The 17,097-nt window shown below is 43.2% G+C and overlaps 2 protein-coding genes and 2 non-coding genes across 5 annotated transcripts in view; 1 reads left to right on the top strand and 3 right to left on the bottom strand.

Moving 5' to 3' along the window:
• DIPK1A (divergent protein kinase domain 1A) overlaps nucleotides 1-5,812 on the top strand; it is a 95,123-nt gene extending 89,311 nt beyond the window's left edge. Inside the window, exons 4-5 of the mRNA XM_032487093.1 lie at nucleotides 2,484-2,660; nucleotides 3,766-5,812. Of these exons, the coding sequence (XP_032342984.1) occupies nucleotides 2,484-2,660; nucleotides 3,766-4,578 (990 nt within the window). The 3' untranslated portion in view covers nucleotides 4,579-5,812. The remainder of the gene's footprint in view (nucleotides 1-2,483; nucleotides 2,661-3,765) is intronic.
• Nucleotides 5,813-6,042: 230 nt separating this feature from the next.
• Nucleotides 6,043-14,648, bottom strand: RPL5 (ribosomal protein L5). Of its 2 annotated transcripts, none has more exons than XM_032487095.1 (8): nucleotides 14,502-14,648; nucleotides 13,319-13,388; nucleotides 13,119-13,234; nucleotides 11,849-11,983; nucleotides 10,362-10,564; nucleotides 8,985-9,162; nucleotides 6,729-6,814; nucleotides 6,043-6,204 (listed from the first exon to the last, which is right to left on the bottom strand). In XM_032487095.1, exons 1-8 carry the CDS (start codon nucleotides 14,502-14,504, stop codon nucleotides 6,105-6,107), a joined length of 891 nt encoding a protein of 296 aa, XP_032342986.1. In that variant the 5' UTR covers nucleotides 14,505-14,648; the 3' UTR covers nucleotides 6,043-6,104. The 2 variants fall into 2 exon arrangements, with proteins under 2 accessions (XP_032342986.1, XP_032342985.1); XM_032487094.1 differs by having other exon boundaries at nucleotides 6,729-6,817; nucleotides 14,502-14,647.
• On the bottom strand, nucleotides 6,525-6,656 carry LOC116666123. The gene has a single exon (XR_004322973.1). It is a non-coding gene; the product is annotated as a small nucleolar RNA SNORA66 (small nucleolar RNA).
• Nucleotides 9,235-9,331, bottom strand: LOC116666192. Its single transcript, XR_004323033.1, has one exon. It is a non-coding gene; the product is annotated as a small nucleolar RNA SNORD21 (small nucleolar RNA).
• Nucleotides 14,649-17,097: the final 2,449 nt, after the last annotated feature.

Below are 17,097 nucleotides of genomic sequence, written 5' to 3'. Positions count from 1 at the left end.
TTCTCAAATTGTTTTGGCTATTTGTGGTCTTTTGTGTTTCCATACAAATTTTAACATTTTTTTGTTTCAGTCCTGTGAAAAATGCCATTGGTAATTTGATAGGAATTACACTGAATCTGTATATTGCCTTGAGTAGTATGGCCATTTTCACAGTATTGATTCTTCCAATCCAAGAACACTGTGTATCTTTCCATTTGTCTGTGTCATCTTCAGTTTTTTCCATCAGTGTCTCAGTTTCCACAGCACAGGTCACCACTTCTATTCAGCATAGTACTGGAAGTTCCAGCCAGATCAATTAAATGAGAAAAAGAGAAGAGGCATCCGAGGTGGAAGTGAAGAAGTGACACTACCTCTGCTGACAGACGATGTGGTCGTGTGTGCAGGAAACTTACAGACCCCACGAGAAAGGGAGCTGATACATGAGTTCAAAGTCAGCACACGAAAATCGGTTGCTTTTCTACATTAACAATGAACAATCCAAAAAGGAAATTAAGAAAACCATTCCATTTACAATAGCATCAAAAAATACTTCTAGGAATTAACTTAACTATGGAGATGAATGAATTATACTATGAAAACTTCAAAACATTGCTGTAAGAAATTAAAGAAGTAAACTAATGGAAACACATTCCATGTTCACAGATTGTTAAAACTTAACATTTTAAGATGTTAGTATTACCCAGAGTGATCTGCAAATTTAATGCAATCTCTAGCAAAATTCCAAAGATAATTTTTGCAGAAATAGAAAACCCACTCTAAAATTCATATGAAATCTTAAGGGACACTAAATAGCCAAAACAATCTTAAAAAAAGAACTAGAATGCTGAAGAACTCACCCCTTGATTTCAAATCTTACTATAAAGCTGCAGTAATCAAACAGTGTGGTTCTGGATAAAGACAGACATATAGACTAATGGAATAAAATAGAATAGACAGCCCAGAAATAAACCCTTACATATATAGTCAAATGATTTTTGACAAGGGTGCTAAGACCATTCTATAGGGAACAGACTGCCTTTTCAATAAATGGTACTGGGAAAACTGTATATACACATGCAAAAGAATGAAGTCAGACCTTTACCTAACACCACATGCAAAAATTAAATCAAGATGGATCAAAGATCTAAAGGAAGAACTAAAATTATAAAACTCTTAGATGAAAACCTTAGGCAAAAGCTCCATGACACTGGATTTGGCAATGATTTCTTGCATATGATACCAAAGCCACAGGCAACAAAAGAAAAAATAGACAAATTATACTTTATGAAAATTTTAAAATTTTGTGTATCAAAAGACAGTGTCAATAGAGTAAAAAGCTCACAGAATGGAAGTATTTGCAAATCATATATTGGATAAGGGATTACTATCCAGAGTATTCAGTGGACTCCTATAGCTCAACAACAAAGAACAACCACATTCAAAAATGGGCAAAGGACCTGAATGGACATTTCTCAAAAAAGGCTATCTATACACATGTCCAACAAGTACATGAAAAGTAGCCCGCAGCACAGATTGCTGGGGAAATGCAAATCAAAACCACAGGGAGATACCACCTCTCACTCATCAGGACGGCTACTATAAAAAATAGTAAGTGTTGGCAATAATGTAGAAAATTGGAAACCTTGTGTGCTGTTCTGGGAATGTAAAATGGTACATACAGCCACTGAAGGAAACAGGACGGCATTTCCTCAAAAAATTAAAAGAATGACCCTATGATTCAGCAATTCCACTTCTGGGTGTATGCCTTAAAGAATTGGAAATCAGGATCTCGAAGAGAGATTTGTACATCCATGTTCATGATCATTCACAATAGCTAAAACATGAAAGCAACCCAAGTGTACTTCGGTGGATGGATGGAAATGCAAAATGTGGTTTATTCCTACAATGGAATATTATTCAGCTTTAAAAAGGAAGGAAATTCTGGCACATGCTACAGTATGAATAAACCTTGAGGACATTATGAAATAAGCAGTCACATAAGGACAAATTTTTTATGATTCCACTTACATGAGATACTTAGTCAAAATCATAAAGATAGGAAGTAGACTGGTGATGGCAGGGGCTGGGGAAAAGGGGGAACAGGGTGTTATTGTTTAATGGGTATGGTTTCAGTTTTACAATATGAAAAGTTCTGGAAATAGATGGTGGTGATGGTAGCACAACTTCGTGAATCTAATACCACTGAACTGTATGCTAAAAGCGGTTAAGTGGTAAATTTTGCTTTTTATGTTTTAGTACAATTTTAAAAATGGAAAAATTTTAATGAAATTGATGATCATGGTCAAAAATATATATTTAGGTATGCAATACTTTTATAATTTCAAAAAATTAAGGAAACAAGTTTAAGTATTTGTAAATTTGCAATTCAGAAAGTCAGCTCAATCTGAATGTTTTGTTGATTGTTTTTAAGAGGACACTAAAAATATAATGGCAGACTAGAGTTTCCTACTTGCCTAAAGCATAATTTGTCATTCTCTTCACAGATGTATTTAGGGATTTGGGATAATCTACCAGGTGTTGTGAAATGTCAAATGGAACAAAAACTTCATCTTGATTTTGGAACTGAATTGGAACCAAGAAAAGAAATAGTGTTATTTGATAAGCCAACCAGGGGAACTACTGTACAGAAATTCAAAGAAATGGTCTACAGTCTCTTTAAAGTGAGTACTTACGGGATGCAAAGGAGGCTATAGCTCCGTGTGGCGCCACCAGGTCCTGGGTTCCACCCCCGGCACCTCCATTAAACAAACAAACAAACAAATCTATGCCCTCTCTGCAAAAAAAAAAAAAAAAAAAAAAAAAAGTCCGCGCTTTTCACAGCTTGCTGATGTGAAGTGGGTCGTCTGGAAGGGTCGCAGGGCCTCCGTCCCAGGCCATACAAATGCTGTGCTCTGACCTCTATCAGGGACTCAAGCTTGAGCAAATAAATCAAAGAAAAAGTACATGGAGGAGGTTTAACATGATTTATTATAGTTAAAAATGTCCAAGTGAGACATTTTGGCAGCTCACCAAGCAGACAGGCTGCCCCCAGCTGGACACGGTAACTGACTCTTTTTGTGAAGGCGAGGTCAAGCTGCTGGTCCCTAACTGCACAGCATTTAAAGAAATTCTCAAAGATGAAATAAAACTATTAGAAGATGGAAGTAAGTACTCTTGGGAAGATTCTTTTTCTCATTTTTATTGCTCTTGTGTTTTCACTCAAAACCTCCTTTCTCTGGACCACTTATGCTAGAGACTTGTGTCAGAGAAACTTCACAGGCAAATACTTTTTAATCTTCATTACTGGAACAATACAACCTGTAAAGTAACTTGTTAACAATTACAAACTAGGAGAAAATAACTTGTAGTTGACCCTTGTAGCTTTGGATACGGGCCAGTTACACTGCAACTTTGTAAGCACGTGAATAAGGCACAGAATAATGACTTGGCTGACTGTACTTACCTACAGGATCCGCCGAGGCTACAGGAGTTAGGGTGCCCCCCCTTCCAATGTAGGTACTAGGGATTGGACCTCAAGCCCTCCCAGGGGTGGCCACCCCTTAACAAATAAACTTAGCAAAGTAGGCTTTATCCCAAGCACGTAAGACATAGTCCTGACTCAGGTTGGCATCATAAATATTTAGCAACGTACTACATTTCTTACGGGCACTCAGTAGCAAGATTACTGCTCAGCAGGGTAATGATCCCTGTAAAGTCAGCCAGTGTGCATGTTACACGTGAGGTACTCGTTTTTCATTCCTTAATTAGCCATTCTTTTCTTTACAGGCCAAGTTAGGGGACCAAGGTAACCTCTCTGAACTGGTTAATCTCATCTTGACAGTGGCTGATGGAGACAAAGATGGCCAGGTTTCCTTGGGAGAAGCAAAGTCAGCATGGGCACTTCTTCAATTAAATGAATTTCTCCTTATGGTGATACTTCAAGATAAAGAACACACCCCCAAACTGATGGGCTTCTGCGGCGACCTCTATGTGACGGAAAGTGTCGACCATGCCTCTCTTTATGGACTAAGCCTTCCGTGGGCCATGGAGCGCTTCGTCCCGTCGGGGCTCAGCAGCAGCATGGGCCAGCTCTTCGCACCGGCATGGCCCCGGAAGGCTAAAATAGCCATCGGGCTCCTAGAATTCGTGGAGGACGTCTTCCACGGCCCCTACGGGAACTTCCTCATGTGTGACACCAGTGCCAGAACCCTAGGATATAACAGTAGGTATGACTTGAAAATGCTGGACATGAGGAAAATTGTGCCAGAGACAAACCTGAAAGAACTCATCAAGGACCGTCACTGTGAGTCTGACCTGGACTGTGTCTACGGCACAGATTGTCGAACTAGCTGTGATCAGAGTACAATGAAGTGTACTTCAGAAGTCATACAACCAAACTTGGCAAAAGCCTGTCAGTTGCTCAAAGACTACTTACTGCACGGTGCTCCCAGCGAGATTCGTGAAGAACTAGAAAAGCAGCTGTATTCTTGCATTGCTCTCAAAGTCACAGCACACCAAATGGAAATGGAACATTCGTTGATACTAAATAACCTGAAAACATTACTGTGGAAGAAAATTTCCTACACAAATGATTCTTAGTTCATTTGGACATTGCAGCCATTTTAAGAAACCTAGCCCTTCGAAGGAAAATCTTGAGCATTTTTTAAAACGGCTCCTGATTTAAATCCCTGCCAGTTACACAAAACTCCTTTGCCCAGGTCCTAAGAAGCCATCATCTTGAACCACACGTTGACTGCAGAAGTAACGGCTGGAGGTACGGAATCAAAAGATCCAAACATTTCATTTCTACCCTTTTAGAAGTCCTGGTACATTTCCTGCTAAATTCACTGTGTAACTATTTTGACTAATGACTTAAAATAATGCTGTGAAAAGCTTCATTCCATAAACATCAACAGTGAGCGTATTTTGTAGATTTTGTTAGCCAGAATACCAGTGCTGGAAACATTGTTTGCATCGAAGCTGCTGTTTAAAACAGAAAATTTATACATAAATTTACTAATGTCTTAGCATGGTAAAGTTTGCACAGTAACAGAAATTAAGACTGCAAAAACAGGTAAATTAAAATTACTCCTTTATAAACAAATGTTGGGTTAATAGCATGGTTTCTTGTATTATAAACACATTTAACTCATTCAGACAAATTTTATGTGGCTTCAAAGTGTTGAGTGGCTCTTACTGAGCCTCTTAGAATTTAACCCCATCAGGAAGTGTCCTACTTGGCAGTTTATGTAACGGCCGGTCTGAGAGGCTGAACACAGACAAGCTTCTACCACCCTGGACTCAGGGGGTCTCAGTGTCCAGCCAGCCAACTGTCCTTCAAAATGCTTACCTTCAGGCCACTGACCCAATGCAGATCCACCCACCTTGAATTTGAGCTGAGAAAGTGGGACATTGAGAGCAGGGCTCTGAAATCATACAACTTTATAGTAATTTTCCATTTCAAACAGTATTTCCTATTGGCCAAAGGGCTATTTAAGAGGCATGTAAATTTATCCACCTAACACTTTTCTCATATAAATGCCATATACAAGGATTAATATTTTCTCCTTTCATGTTTATTCAAATTTGGCATGTGCCTTGCAACAACTCCATAAAATGCAAACACCCCGTGAGAAAAAACACAGTATTTTCTGCTTAAAGAGTTCACCGAGGTAAAGTGAATATATGTAAAAATTACGACCTACACTGGACGACTTTCTCTCAAAAATTAAAACTATGGATTAACATCAGTTTTGCTTACTTTAAAGCTGTATACTTTGAAGGTACTTTTTCTTCCCACTCATCTGTGATTACAATAAATGAATGGAAGAAATGCTTCTAGTGGAACGTTTTTCTGCTGCTTGCCAGACTTTTTAAAAACTACACATCGTACAATTCAAGGGATAACTCCTGTCAGGAAGAACAGACGCCCAAGGAGCAGGTGTGAACTTTGAGTCAATATGCAAGACATTTGCCGAGAAAAGCTACATTTGTTTCTTGAAGGAAAATACTATTAATTTCAGGTATTTCCCAGTTTCATTAACAAGAGCTTAACACAAACGGTTGCTCGGTCAATAAGTTTATTACTGTCTTAAAATCTTCATAAAAAATTGTAGTTTGGTTCATTAACTCTCAGCAGCTCGTTCCTGAGCTCTAAGGAAGCTTGCCTTCTTCTGCGCTACCCGGTCTTTCTTCTGGGCAAGTGACATTTTGGGACGGTTCCACCTACAAAACAAAGTTAAGAGAGAAAGGAATATAATTTTTTAAAACCATGGCGAAAGAGGTTTGAAAAACTTATAAAGACTTTGTAATAAGATGGAGGTCAAATAATCCAAGTTCCAACACATGCAGTTGTTTATGATCTTAATCTAACTCCCCCACCCCAACTGTCCTGTTACCACAGAGCCAAGAACCAAATGAAGATGTCAGTGTAATGCTTAAACTCATCAACACTGTTTACTACTCCAAAGATCAAACTGTGAAAAGACTAATAGAAAGTAATTATATTCCATTAGCCTATTTAAAAACATAGTAACCGACAGTGACCATGTACTGGGACAGAACGGGCCCCTGGGTAGCTCCCGAGGCTAGTGCATTTCCGTCACCACGGTTGCTTTAGCAAACCTGGTTCCCCTCGCCTCTGCAACATCATGCAGAGCCAGTGATCGAGTTTGCACGACTTCAGAGTCTGAATGAGATAAAACAAGAAGGAGCCCCTCCAATCTTCAAAATAACAGGAAGGCACGTACCTCTTCTTTTTAACCTCTCTCTTGGGCTTCTTCTCGTAGACCGGGTCGGCCCGTATTGCAGCGTGCGCTTTCTTATACATCTCCTCCATCTGGAACAAAGCAAAGCGAACAGTACTGGGTTTCATTTCATGCGCCCTAAACAATGTAACATCCCGTATTCCACTACGTGCTCTATTTCGTCCTTCTAAATGAGAATCTCAAAAGGAACTAAACTAGGTTAATGTCTGTATCTGTACCTAATCCTTTCCCTAAGGAATTCCCTATTTTTACCATAGGCAATGTGAACGGTCACTTTGCAAAACTCAAATCTTCCTCAAGAAAAATCTGCATGCATTTCTGAGTAATTCAGTTATACTTCTGAGTCACTCAATTTTAGAGCAAACTGATTTCTGCAGAAACACATTTTACATTCACTTAAAACCATCTGACCTGAATTCTTTCATTCAAGTGTGGATTTAAGACGTTAAGATGAAGAGTCTATGGACAAACAAGCAATTGCCAAACTGATCTGTTCTCCCACATTCCCCAAATCTCTATTTCCCGTTGACATCTAATAGGTCTTTTCAGAAGGTATCCCAGGACTGCACACCAGGAACCTCTTGACCTACCACAAATCACTAGTATCTTAGCAGCACTATCGGGCCTCTGCAGAACCAGAAAGAAGCCTCAATTTCCCTGAAAACCCTGAAAGACTATCCAATTAGATACATTAATGAGAATTTCATTCTGAAACTCAACAAAAAACAATATTGTAAACTGAATTGTTTCAATAACCCCTCCCCAAAATGACTATTGATCAAGTGGAAGATCAGGTAATGAAGAAAAACTGTAAAATGCACGAAATTCAGTAACAATTACAGCTCTCCTCAAGAATGAGTCAAAGCAATCCTGGGCTCTAGAATTAACTGTTCAATATGGATAAAATGCAATTACTACATGCATTTGTATAAAGCACATTAGCAAAGGAAAATAATGCAAAAACTTTCACTGCCTTCGAGACCTCAAAATACCTAAATTCCTTATGAAAGTTTATTTCTCTATTTCTTTTAAGCTGTTACAGCTCTCTGCTCGCTGTACTTAGCAAATCCATCTGATGACTTCAAATAGTCATTTAACACATCTAAGCCATCCAGCTCATTTCCTCCAAGAGATCAGTTGTGTAGGCAACACAACCAGGTATTTTAAGAGCACCGTGAGTTTAGGTAAAGTCCACTTCCTGCTGGACACACCGGACGTCTGCAGGAGACTTCAGCAGGCATGCGTAAGCAAAGAGGTCTCCACAGACAAAATCAGTGATCTGGCTCAAGTACAGCACGCACAGAGCAAAGCAGCAGGACAGACACCTGAAAACACAGACTGCGCGTCCGTGGCTGAGGAAGGAAAATTTTGCAGAAAGAATAGAATCAGTCAAAACTACATCTTTTTACTAGGGTGACGTCATGCTAACAGAACACACGCATGTGAAAACTAACATGCATCTGTATTGCTGCTATGAAAACCACCCATTTCCTAGCTCAAAAACTCAAGCTGTGTTTATTCAGCCCTAGACTGTGTTAACAGGCACACAATTAACAGAAAGTGCTCTTTCCCTCAATTATAATACTATTTTAAAAACAATTTTCAGACACAGCTATGCCAAAATACAACCTATACACCAACAGAAAAGAACCTAATAAAACAATTACTTGGTATGTGCTCCACCAGTGTACATATAGTGCTACATTTCTAATAGTTTTATAACCTGTGACCTTTGTGTTGTGCCTTCACTATCGAAACCGGTACTGTCACCTTCAACTACTCTCATGTGTTTAGAGCCCTGGAGACTCAGCTTCAGAGGTGGTTAAACTCAGTTTTGCAAACATGGGTCCCTTCACCTCTGCAACATCATGTAGAACCAGTGACAGAACCTTTCTGTGCGCGTGCCTGACACAGAAAAAGTCCAGAACACAGCACTTATCTGCTATGAGGAAGAAAGAATCTTGCTTCCCTATGGCCTCAAAATGAGCGGAGTTTAGTGGTAACTGGCACCTCATATCAGACAAAACAGCTTCTAACTAGGACTACAGGAATGAAATTTACAAATATCGAAAAGCCAAATACACAACAGCCCCCAAAAGCGTTAGATCTGGATGCTTGAAGCCTGCCATCCTTCAGCATCTAAGATTCCTAAAAGCATGTCGCCAAGTCCAGCTCCGCAAACAGGTAGTAAACCCGGTTCTATAAATTCACCAATACATGCATTTAAAAATTTTTTACCATGTCTGGAGTTATGTTGTTCTTTATGTATTGAGAGAACTGTTTCTTGTAAGCATCCTCGTCCTCTTCAATCAGGTAACGCATATAATCTGCAACGTTCTGCCCCATGATGTGCTTTCGGTGAACCTCAGCGTTGAATTCTTTGCTTTCTGAATCATAACCAGGGAATCGTTTGGTACTGAAATAAAGTTTTTCGTATTTTAGTATACATTGGTTGAAATCAGTTCACTAGCAGGAATTCACTTCAGTAGCTGCCATCAGTCCCGTCTTGAAACAATTAATTGCATCATATGCAACCAAAGGACCAACTTACTGACTGCTCAGTTAGTGGGATATCATCATTCAGCAGCTGATTTCTTAATTTCAGGATCGAAAATCATGCCACAAGCACCTTCAAAAACCATTAATGAACCAAGACTTACCACTATAAAGTTCTCTATATCCCACAGGAAAGGGTTTCAAAACTACTTCCCTAAATCCCAGATCTCTCAGTGGTACCTCAGTACGCACTGAGTGGTTCAGGTCCCAACAGGTGCCTTGCAAGGGGACTGCCAAGCCCCCACTCCAACTAAAATGCCCTCCCACTACATGTGAGAAAAGTAAGTTCCAGTTAGGTGACATTTTATTGCTTACCTCCCACCCACCAAAAATGGCAAGCCAGAAAAAAAAGTTTGGTTGTCAAATTACCAACCACTAAAACATTTCTAAGAAGCTAATAAATCTTAAGATGTATCTACTTGGGGGGTGAGGGAGTACAGCCCGTGGTAGAGCATGTGCTTGGCATGCACAAGGTCCTGGGTTCAACCCCCAGGGTCTCTGTTAGGGGGGGCAAAAAAAAAAAGATGTTATCTACTCAACAATAACAAAAATCATTAACTCAAGCCAAAGGAACAACAAAGTTAAACCTGCTTGTTAGCTACCAAGAGCAGCCTGCACCCTTAATTCCGTTTAAGTTTACAAATCTTTCCCAAACTTCCCCCACCCCAGACTCCCTGTTTTCCCATAACTCAGTAACCAATTTTCATTCTGAATTTAAAAAAAAAAAAAAAAAAAAACCCAAGGGGAGTGGTGGTGGTGGAATTGCGTTGCCCATTTTTAACCAGAGCTCAGCCACACACAAAAGGTAGTGGCTTCAATGCTAGCTTTTCCACTTACTGGCTCTAGAACCTTGGACAAAGCATTTTACCTCTGAACTCGTCTCTTCACTTGTCAAACGTGTTACAACAGTTCCTTCCCACCCTGGCAGGTTCCTTTTGCACAGCACCTCGCTACTGCAGGCACACAACGATGACTACCAGTTTAACTGATTCAGTTATCTCCACAGCCGTTAGAAACAGTGCAGAATCAGAGTCCCGGCAGGGAGGCCTTGAATATTACCTGTGGGGGATAGACAAGCCTCCATCTACGGCTCCCTTCAGCGCCCCAAACACTTTATTTCCAGTAGTAGTTCTGGCAAGCCCTGCGTCCAAGTAGCACGTAAAGGCACTGGGTTGACCATCAATGCTCTCCACGTTGTATTCATCTCCAGTCACCTCCACTTGGCCTTCATAAATCTTGTCCATACCAAACCTATTGAGAAGCTATTAGCAAAGAAGCCAGTCTAAATGTTTGCCCAAACATATTTAACAACTTTAACAGTATCTCAAAAATCACAACTTTTATGACCTGACAGAAAATTTCACTTATCCCTTTATCCCAATCTAGTTTTAAATACCAATTTTTAATTGCTACAAAAAAATTTCAGACATCCAATTTCACCCACAACCACAGCAACTGTTTAACAGTTTCTGAATCTGCTACTTTGTCCACACCTGATTTTTGTAACAATTAGGACATGATACTTAAACTTGATTCTTTCTTACTCTTGGGAGGTAATCTCCCCATGTCTTAAGTTACTTTTGGCTATAATTCAACAAGCAAATATTAAATGTTATCACATGTTGTTCTGCTTAATTTGATTAAAATATTAGGAGTAGGAGCGTGTGCTGAAGAGGACACCTTCCGTGGCTTTACGCTGCCACCTCCTCATGTTCACACAAGCCACTCTTCTGCTAGTACTTGTCACCTGGCTACTGCTTCCCCAGTAGTGCCTTTGCACCGAGATGCTCCCCAATAAAAATGTTCCCCACCCAAACACGTTGATGACCAGTGAATACGTGGGTCCCAACAATGATGCATGCTTAACAATTCACTGCAAATCAATGTCCATAACCAACAAAAGGCAAAGATCGCGTTTTCATCTCCCTTCTGCACGTTATAGGAAATGCTGCCACCCAGAGGCAAGTATTATTAAAACAAAAACGAAATCCCCCACAAATGCCTGCCCCAGCCCCCAAAATTTCAGACACTGCTTCTCAAAATACAGCATGCGTATAAATCACTCGGATATAAATTCTGAGGCTCTGGAGTCGAGTCTGCATTTTTAATGGACGCTGACCGTCAGAAGATCTACACTTCTGCACACATCTGTCCAAATAGCCACAAGGGGCTATTCACATTTAATTAAGTTAAAAACTCGGTTCATCAGTAGCACTAGACACATTTCAAGTGCTCAGCAGCTACATGTCATGCATGACTATCAGATCAGACAGCACAGAGTACATACAGGTGGCCATCACTGCAGACAATTCTGTTGGTCTGGATACACCCGACAAACAGGGCAGAAACCAGAAAAACGGCTTCCCCAGATTAGAAAAGTGCGTCTCCATCTCAATGTATGCATAAAACCATCTTCCCTGGTGACACCCTTGTAAGCTACCAGGCAACAGCAAGCATCCTTTGTCCCCACAGCTGAAGGTGTCTTATCCACGTGCAAACATCCACCCCGTGAGCTAATTCCAAAATACGCTTCATCTCGTACATACCCTGCGGGCCAGCAGCAGGCCAGTGCAATACGCTGCAGCGTAATTGGTCAGGCCGACCTTCACACCGTACTTTGGGAGCTCGTGAGCATAAGCTGCACAGACTATCATATCTCCTTCTATACGGGCGTAAGCAATCTACAGGAAAAGAAAACCCGGGTTAGTAACGTGTGTCTTTGCTGTCTGATCACTTGCTTGCTTTTTCAAAGGACTTCACAAAAAGCTAGACATAGAGAAGCTCACTTAAGATTTGTCTTTGTTAAACCCACTCACCCCCAACTGCAGTTTACGGCTTGGTCAACGATAGCAGGTAGGATTATGAGTCTGTAAGTATGTTTGACTAATGCCACAGTATTAAGTCTCAAACTACCACACAGACATCAAATACTAAAATGCCTTTGGAATAAGTTACACTGTAGTTCCTTACTTCTGAATATGGAAAAAACTGAGCTGGGTTAGCTAGTGAATTAAGGAGGCACTGAGAAAAATCAAAGAGGAATCCCCCATTATTTCAAACATCTTTTGAACCAAGCATATCTAAGTCCAACAATGTTTCAGATATCTCATGTTTAGTCACCTGAACTTTAGGTATGAAGAGATGGCCTTCACAACCAACAAATGAGTCTGGCCAGAAAGCATGTGTGCCTACCTCCTGCAAGTCTCAACTATGAAAGCATGTGTGCCTACCTCCTGCAAGTCTCAACTATGTAAAAGCCCAGAAAAGTACCTCTAGGAACAAACTGCCATTTTCTGGAGGTCTTTTACATGGGAGACATCTTCATGCTTACTTATTAGAACCTATTTCAAACAATAAGCAGGGATAAGAACAATCTCAAAGAATCTAACAACATTCTCAACCACCCACCTCTGCAGAGCAGTGGCTGTGTGGACTTAGTCCACGACAAATTCTATTGCTCTACTGGAACTGGAGTGGGCAAGAATTTGGTCGTCTCAAAATTATCCTCCCAATCCTACAAAAACAGCACAGTACCATCAATTTCTCTACTCTTTCCCAATTAGAAAGTGAATGGGATTAAACGGGGTCAGGACTGCCAAACAGCTATCTTCAGAGTATTTTTTAAAGTACCGATTTTCCAGGCCCCAACTCAAAACCTGCTCACTCACTCGGCGAAGGTGTCCTGGAGTGCCAGGTGCTAGACTGGAAGGACCTGATCCACACGTGTCTGCTTGCCCAGTACAACCCCCCTAGCACAGGGAACGCGGAGTGCTGGGGGGCGCACCAGCCACTACTGCAGACGGCAACACAGCTCACCTGACAAATGATGTCTCTGTTGGTCACACGAACGACCATCCTGTACTTAGGTGTGTTGTACTTATTTTTATCTTGAATCACCAGGCGTTTCCGGGCATAGTAATCAGTTTTACCCTCTGAAAGAAATAATAAATTAAGAAAGCCTGCTCCACTGCAAAGCAGATTTTTTAAATATTGTAAACATGAAAGACTGACCATACCTCGTCTTCTTCTAAATTTCACTTGGTACCTCTTGAAGTAGGCCTTATTTTTGACAACTTTAACAAACCCCTTTAAGAAAAAAAAGGTTATTAAAACTTTGATAAATGTTTTAGCTTACGATACTTTTGAGTTAACTGTGTAACAAAATAACACTTAAACTTCCAATCACTTTCCCTCCTACCTACCGTCTCTCAAGATTGGTAATTTTATAAAACAGAAGTGAATCATTGAAGAAAAATAGAATGAAAAAACGTAAAAATGCACGCCAATTTTTTGTATTATAGTTACCAGATATAAAACTGTCACATTGATTTTAAGTCTTTTAACACTTACTCTCTAGTTTTCTTCCCTCTTGGATGAGCAACAGTCCTTGTGCCACACTTTTGCAAAACACCGCTCAGGACAACAATCTTGCCAAACGTCAGTGTGTTCTTGAGACTGTCCCATTTCCAGAACCAAACCTCCCGTTTCCCTCTCTCAACGAACGTTTTTCAAAAGCCTAAGTTACCTGCTGCAAAACTCAACTGGCCAAAGACATACGCAGCAGTCACTCCCGATCGGAACAGCACTGTCCCCGAGCAACTAAAGCAACACCCCCACCATTCAAGTCGTCAAAAAGTGATGCTAACGAGCATCTCGACAAAGAGGCAAGAGACGATACCAAACTAAATGAGCTTCCTTTCGGGGTCCAGAGACGCCAACCCTCAAGCTCTACTGACGAAGTCTGGCTTAACAGCTGCTTCTTCGGCCCAACAACACAGGCTTTCCGAACAGCTCGCCTGCCCGAGGCTCTCCGGGCGGAGCTGGGTCCGAGGAGCCGCGGCCCGTCCCCACTCCTGCATCCCCCAGCGAGTCCGGGACCGGCTCCGTGCAACCTGCCCGCGCGGCCGCCCGCCGGTGCCCCCTCTGCCGAGCCTGCCCTGCCCCGCAGCTGGTCCCCTAAATTCACCCCATGCCCAGATCGCGGCTCCGGCTCTCCCTCTCCCTCCACCCCTCCCCCCGTGCCCGCGCGCCGTGGCAGCCATTAAGGCCATGCTGGGAGCGGCAGCCCGACTCTGGAAGAGCCAGCAATCTATCGCCATCCGATCCCCGCGCCGCGCTAGGAGGACCCGAGGCGGGCCTTACGCCAACGAGAGGGAACCCCAGTGCATCCGTGGCCCCCAGATCGGGATAACCACTCACCATCCTGCGGAACAGAGACCCGAGTCCGCGGCTTGCCACAGAGCTGCAGGCCCAGCACGGCTCCGCGGGGGAAAAAAGGCCGCGGCGCTTGCGCAGGCGCAGTATGTAGCGCCGACGGTCACGAGAGCGACGTATGGAAGAGAGACCCGCCGGCCGCCGGGCGCGCGGTGTGCCGCCCCCTTCTGGCCGGAGGACCGACGCCGGGGCGCGCCTTCCCGGAAGAAATCCTCAGTGTCGCCGGGCCCCGAAGCTCCCGGCTAGAGATCCGACAGGGAGGGCGCGGGAGCAGTGGCAGGGGGACTAACAAGACACTCACTTTCTTACGCCGCGAATTTGTTTCATAACCACCATGTATTTCTTTTGTAAGCAAGGAAAAAAGTTTACAGATGAAGTAAAATGGATTTGCTCTGAGCCCTTCCGCCCGCTCCGCGACTCCCCTTCCCGGCCCAGCGCACACAGACCCCCGCGAAGCCGCGCCTCCCCGCTCCCGCCCGCCGCCCCCGGGGCCCGCCTCGGCCCGGCCCGGGCGGAGCTCCCGTCGGGGCGGCCTGCCGTCGGGGGCACGTGCTGCCGGCCGGGGCCGTTCGCGTCCCTCCCGCGGGGCGAGCCCCGCTCCCCGGCCCCGCCTCCGTCCCGGGCCGCCGCGCCCTCCCTGGTCGCCGGCCAGCCGCGCTCCTTTCCGCTCTCCATCCCTCTCCTCGAGTCAGCGTAACTTTCTCCTGACTTCCTTTTCCATTCTTTTAAAACGAACTGCAGCTGGAGAGTGAGTCTTTTTCCCATTCTCCACACAGAGGCCGAGGAGGACCAACCAGCCAACCAACCAACCATAAAAAAAAAAAAAGCGCCTCAAGCGCCAGCATGCCCTCACGCGGCGGCGTCTCGAAGGCGGCGGCGGCTGCTGCGCGGGGCCGCGCGGGGCCGGCCGAGAAGCGCGCGTCTGCACGGCCGCCGCCTCCGCTGGCGCAGCCCGGCGCGCTGAGCGCCGGGAGCCTGCGTTTTCCACGTGGCCCCAGCCAGGCCGAAGTCCGCAGGAAGGTGAAGCGCAGATTCCATTTTCCCGATGATGGACTTTACTGACTCCACTAGGAAAAGCAGACAAATGACTTAGCAGCAGAGCAACTGAAACTATTCGCATCCTTACTTTTATCTCTGTGCCCCCATCCTCCAGTGTTTACGCCTGCTCTCGGGACAGGAGTGTGTCTGCGTTTAACCTGGCAGGAACGTGCCCGTGTGTAAACTGCCCGCCGTCAGAGCTGGGAGAAGCGTCTTACGAACACAGCGACAAGGTTAAGTGGTACCAAAAATTGCCGCTTGAAAACAATCAGAATTATGATGCCAAATTCTTCTGGTTTCAATTTATAACTCCTTATATTAACCAGAAAAATTTGCATGGAGTCCACTGTGGCCAATGTTGACAGAATCCTCAACGAGAAATGCCAAAACGTTCCTCACAGGCAAGTGTGGTTCCATCTTTGTTAGTGGCTTTTGAAAGTGTAAAGAAACAGGCATGCAATTTGTATTTGTAGAAAATGCATAAGACCTTCATTTTGGTGGTCCCTCGAGTTGTTAGCCCATGAAGAGTGCCACGTGCCTTGGTCAGGCCCTGCTTGCACTGGAGGTGGAAGCATGGTGAGGGCAAGTCCACCTGGAAACAGGCCCACCCCTGAGTTTCGCATGCGGTGCATATGGAGGGCCACATACCATTCATCCGAATATTTAGAAGTTGTGAAGCAAGAGAACGCATTGTTGAGCTAACACACTGCTGCTTCTTACCTTATAAACCATTATAACAACAAAATTAAAATATGTGTACCTGTTCCCTTTGTTTCCAGCTAGGGGTTGGTGACCTGTGCAGCAGGTGACACCAGGAGCCGGGGGAACTTGTCCAGCACCCTTGACCAACATAATCTTGTTCAAGTAGAAATAGTTAAAAATCCCCAGTAATCGGACAGGTCAGTTTTGTGTGCCTCCTGATATGATGCACAGAGAAGAACACAGAAGCATTTCCTGCTGAATGTATATAATTTAACCTAACTGTCTGATACACGATGAAACTGCAGACAAACCCAAATTGAGGGACAAAGTAACTGGTCTATATTTTTTGGAAACTTTTCTATGATGTTACCCATGTGTTGTAACTTTGAGGTTCCTTCTTACTGCCCTAATCAGCTAGCTCTTTATTGAAACCACCACAATTATGATCAAAAAGCATCTTAAGTTATCTCAAAATGCTTTTTTCCTTGCAGTTGGTTTTGTCTTACAAGACTCTATGGTCAGACACTGAAGGGTAGCAAATAGCTGAACTGCTTCACAGTTGGATTCCAACATTCGAAACATTTTAAACATTTTAAACCTGTACTTCCATCTAGGAAAAAAATAATTAGCCCTCAATGCAAAGAATAAACTTTGTTTCTTTAAAAAAAAAAAATGTGAAAGCTACGGTTTTATGTGACTCAAAGTCAGCAAAGCATCCAGGCCCACCAGACACAATGACGACTGAGCTCGCCCGGGTGTGCAGGTGACAGGCTACTGACAGAGAAGATAAAGACATACAGCTTCATAAATTACGGTATATTTATTCCATGAAACTTCCTTT

This window comes from Camelus ferus, chromosome 9 (assembly GCF_009834535.1).
Source record: "Camelus ferus isolate YT-003-E chromosome 9, BCGSAC_Cfer_1.0, whole genome shotgun sequence".
Lineage (NCBI taxonomy): Eukaryota > Metazoa > Chordata > Mammalia > Artiodactyla > Camelidae > Camelus > Camelus ferus.
This window is presented reverse-complemented; position numbering and strand designations above follow the sequence as displayed.

Excerpts from the sequence above, each read along its gene's own strand:
- RPL5 (XM_032487094.1), bottom strand. Across the intron at positions 10,565-11,848 it reads GCCTGCTGCTGGCCCGCAGG|CTTCTCAATAGGTTTGGTAT; the intron begins GTATGTACGAGA and ends CTTTGCTAATAG. Across the intron at positions 9,163-10,361 it reads GGCTTGTCTATCCCCCACAG|TACCAAACGATTCCCTGGTT; the intron begins GTAATATTCAAG and ends ACTTTATTTCAG.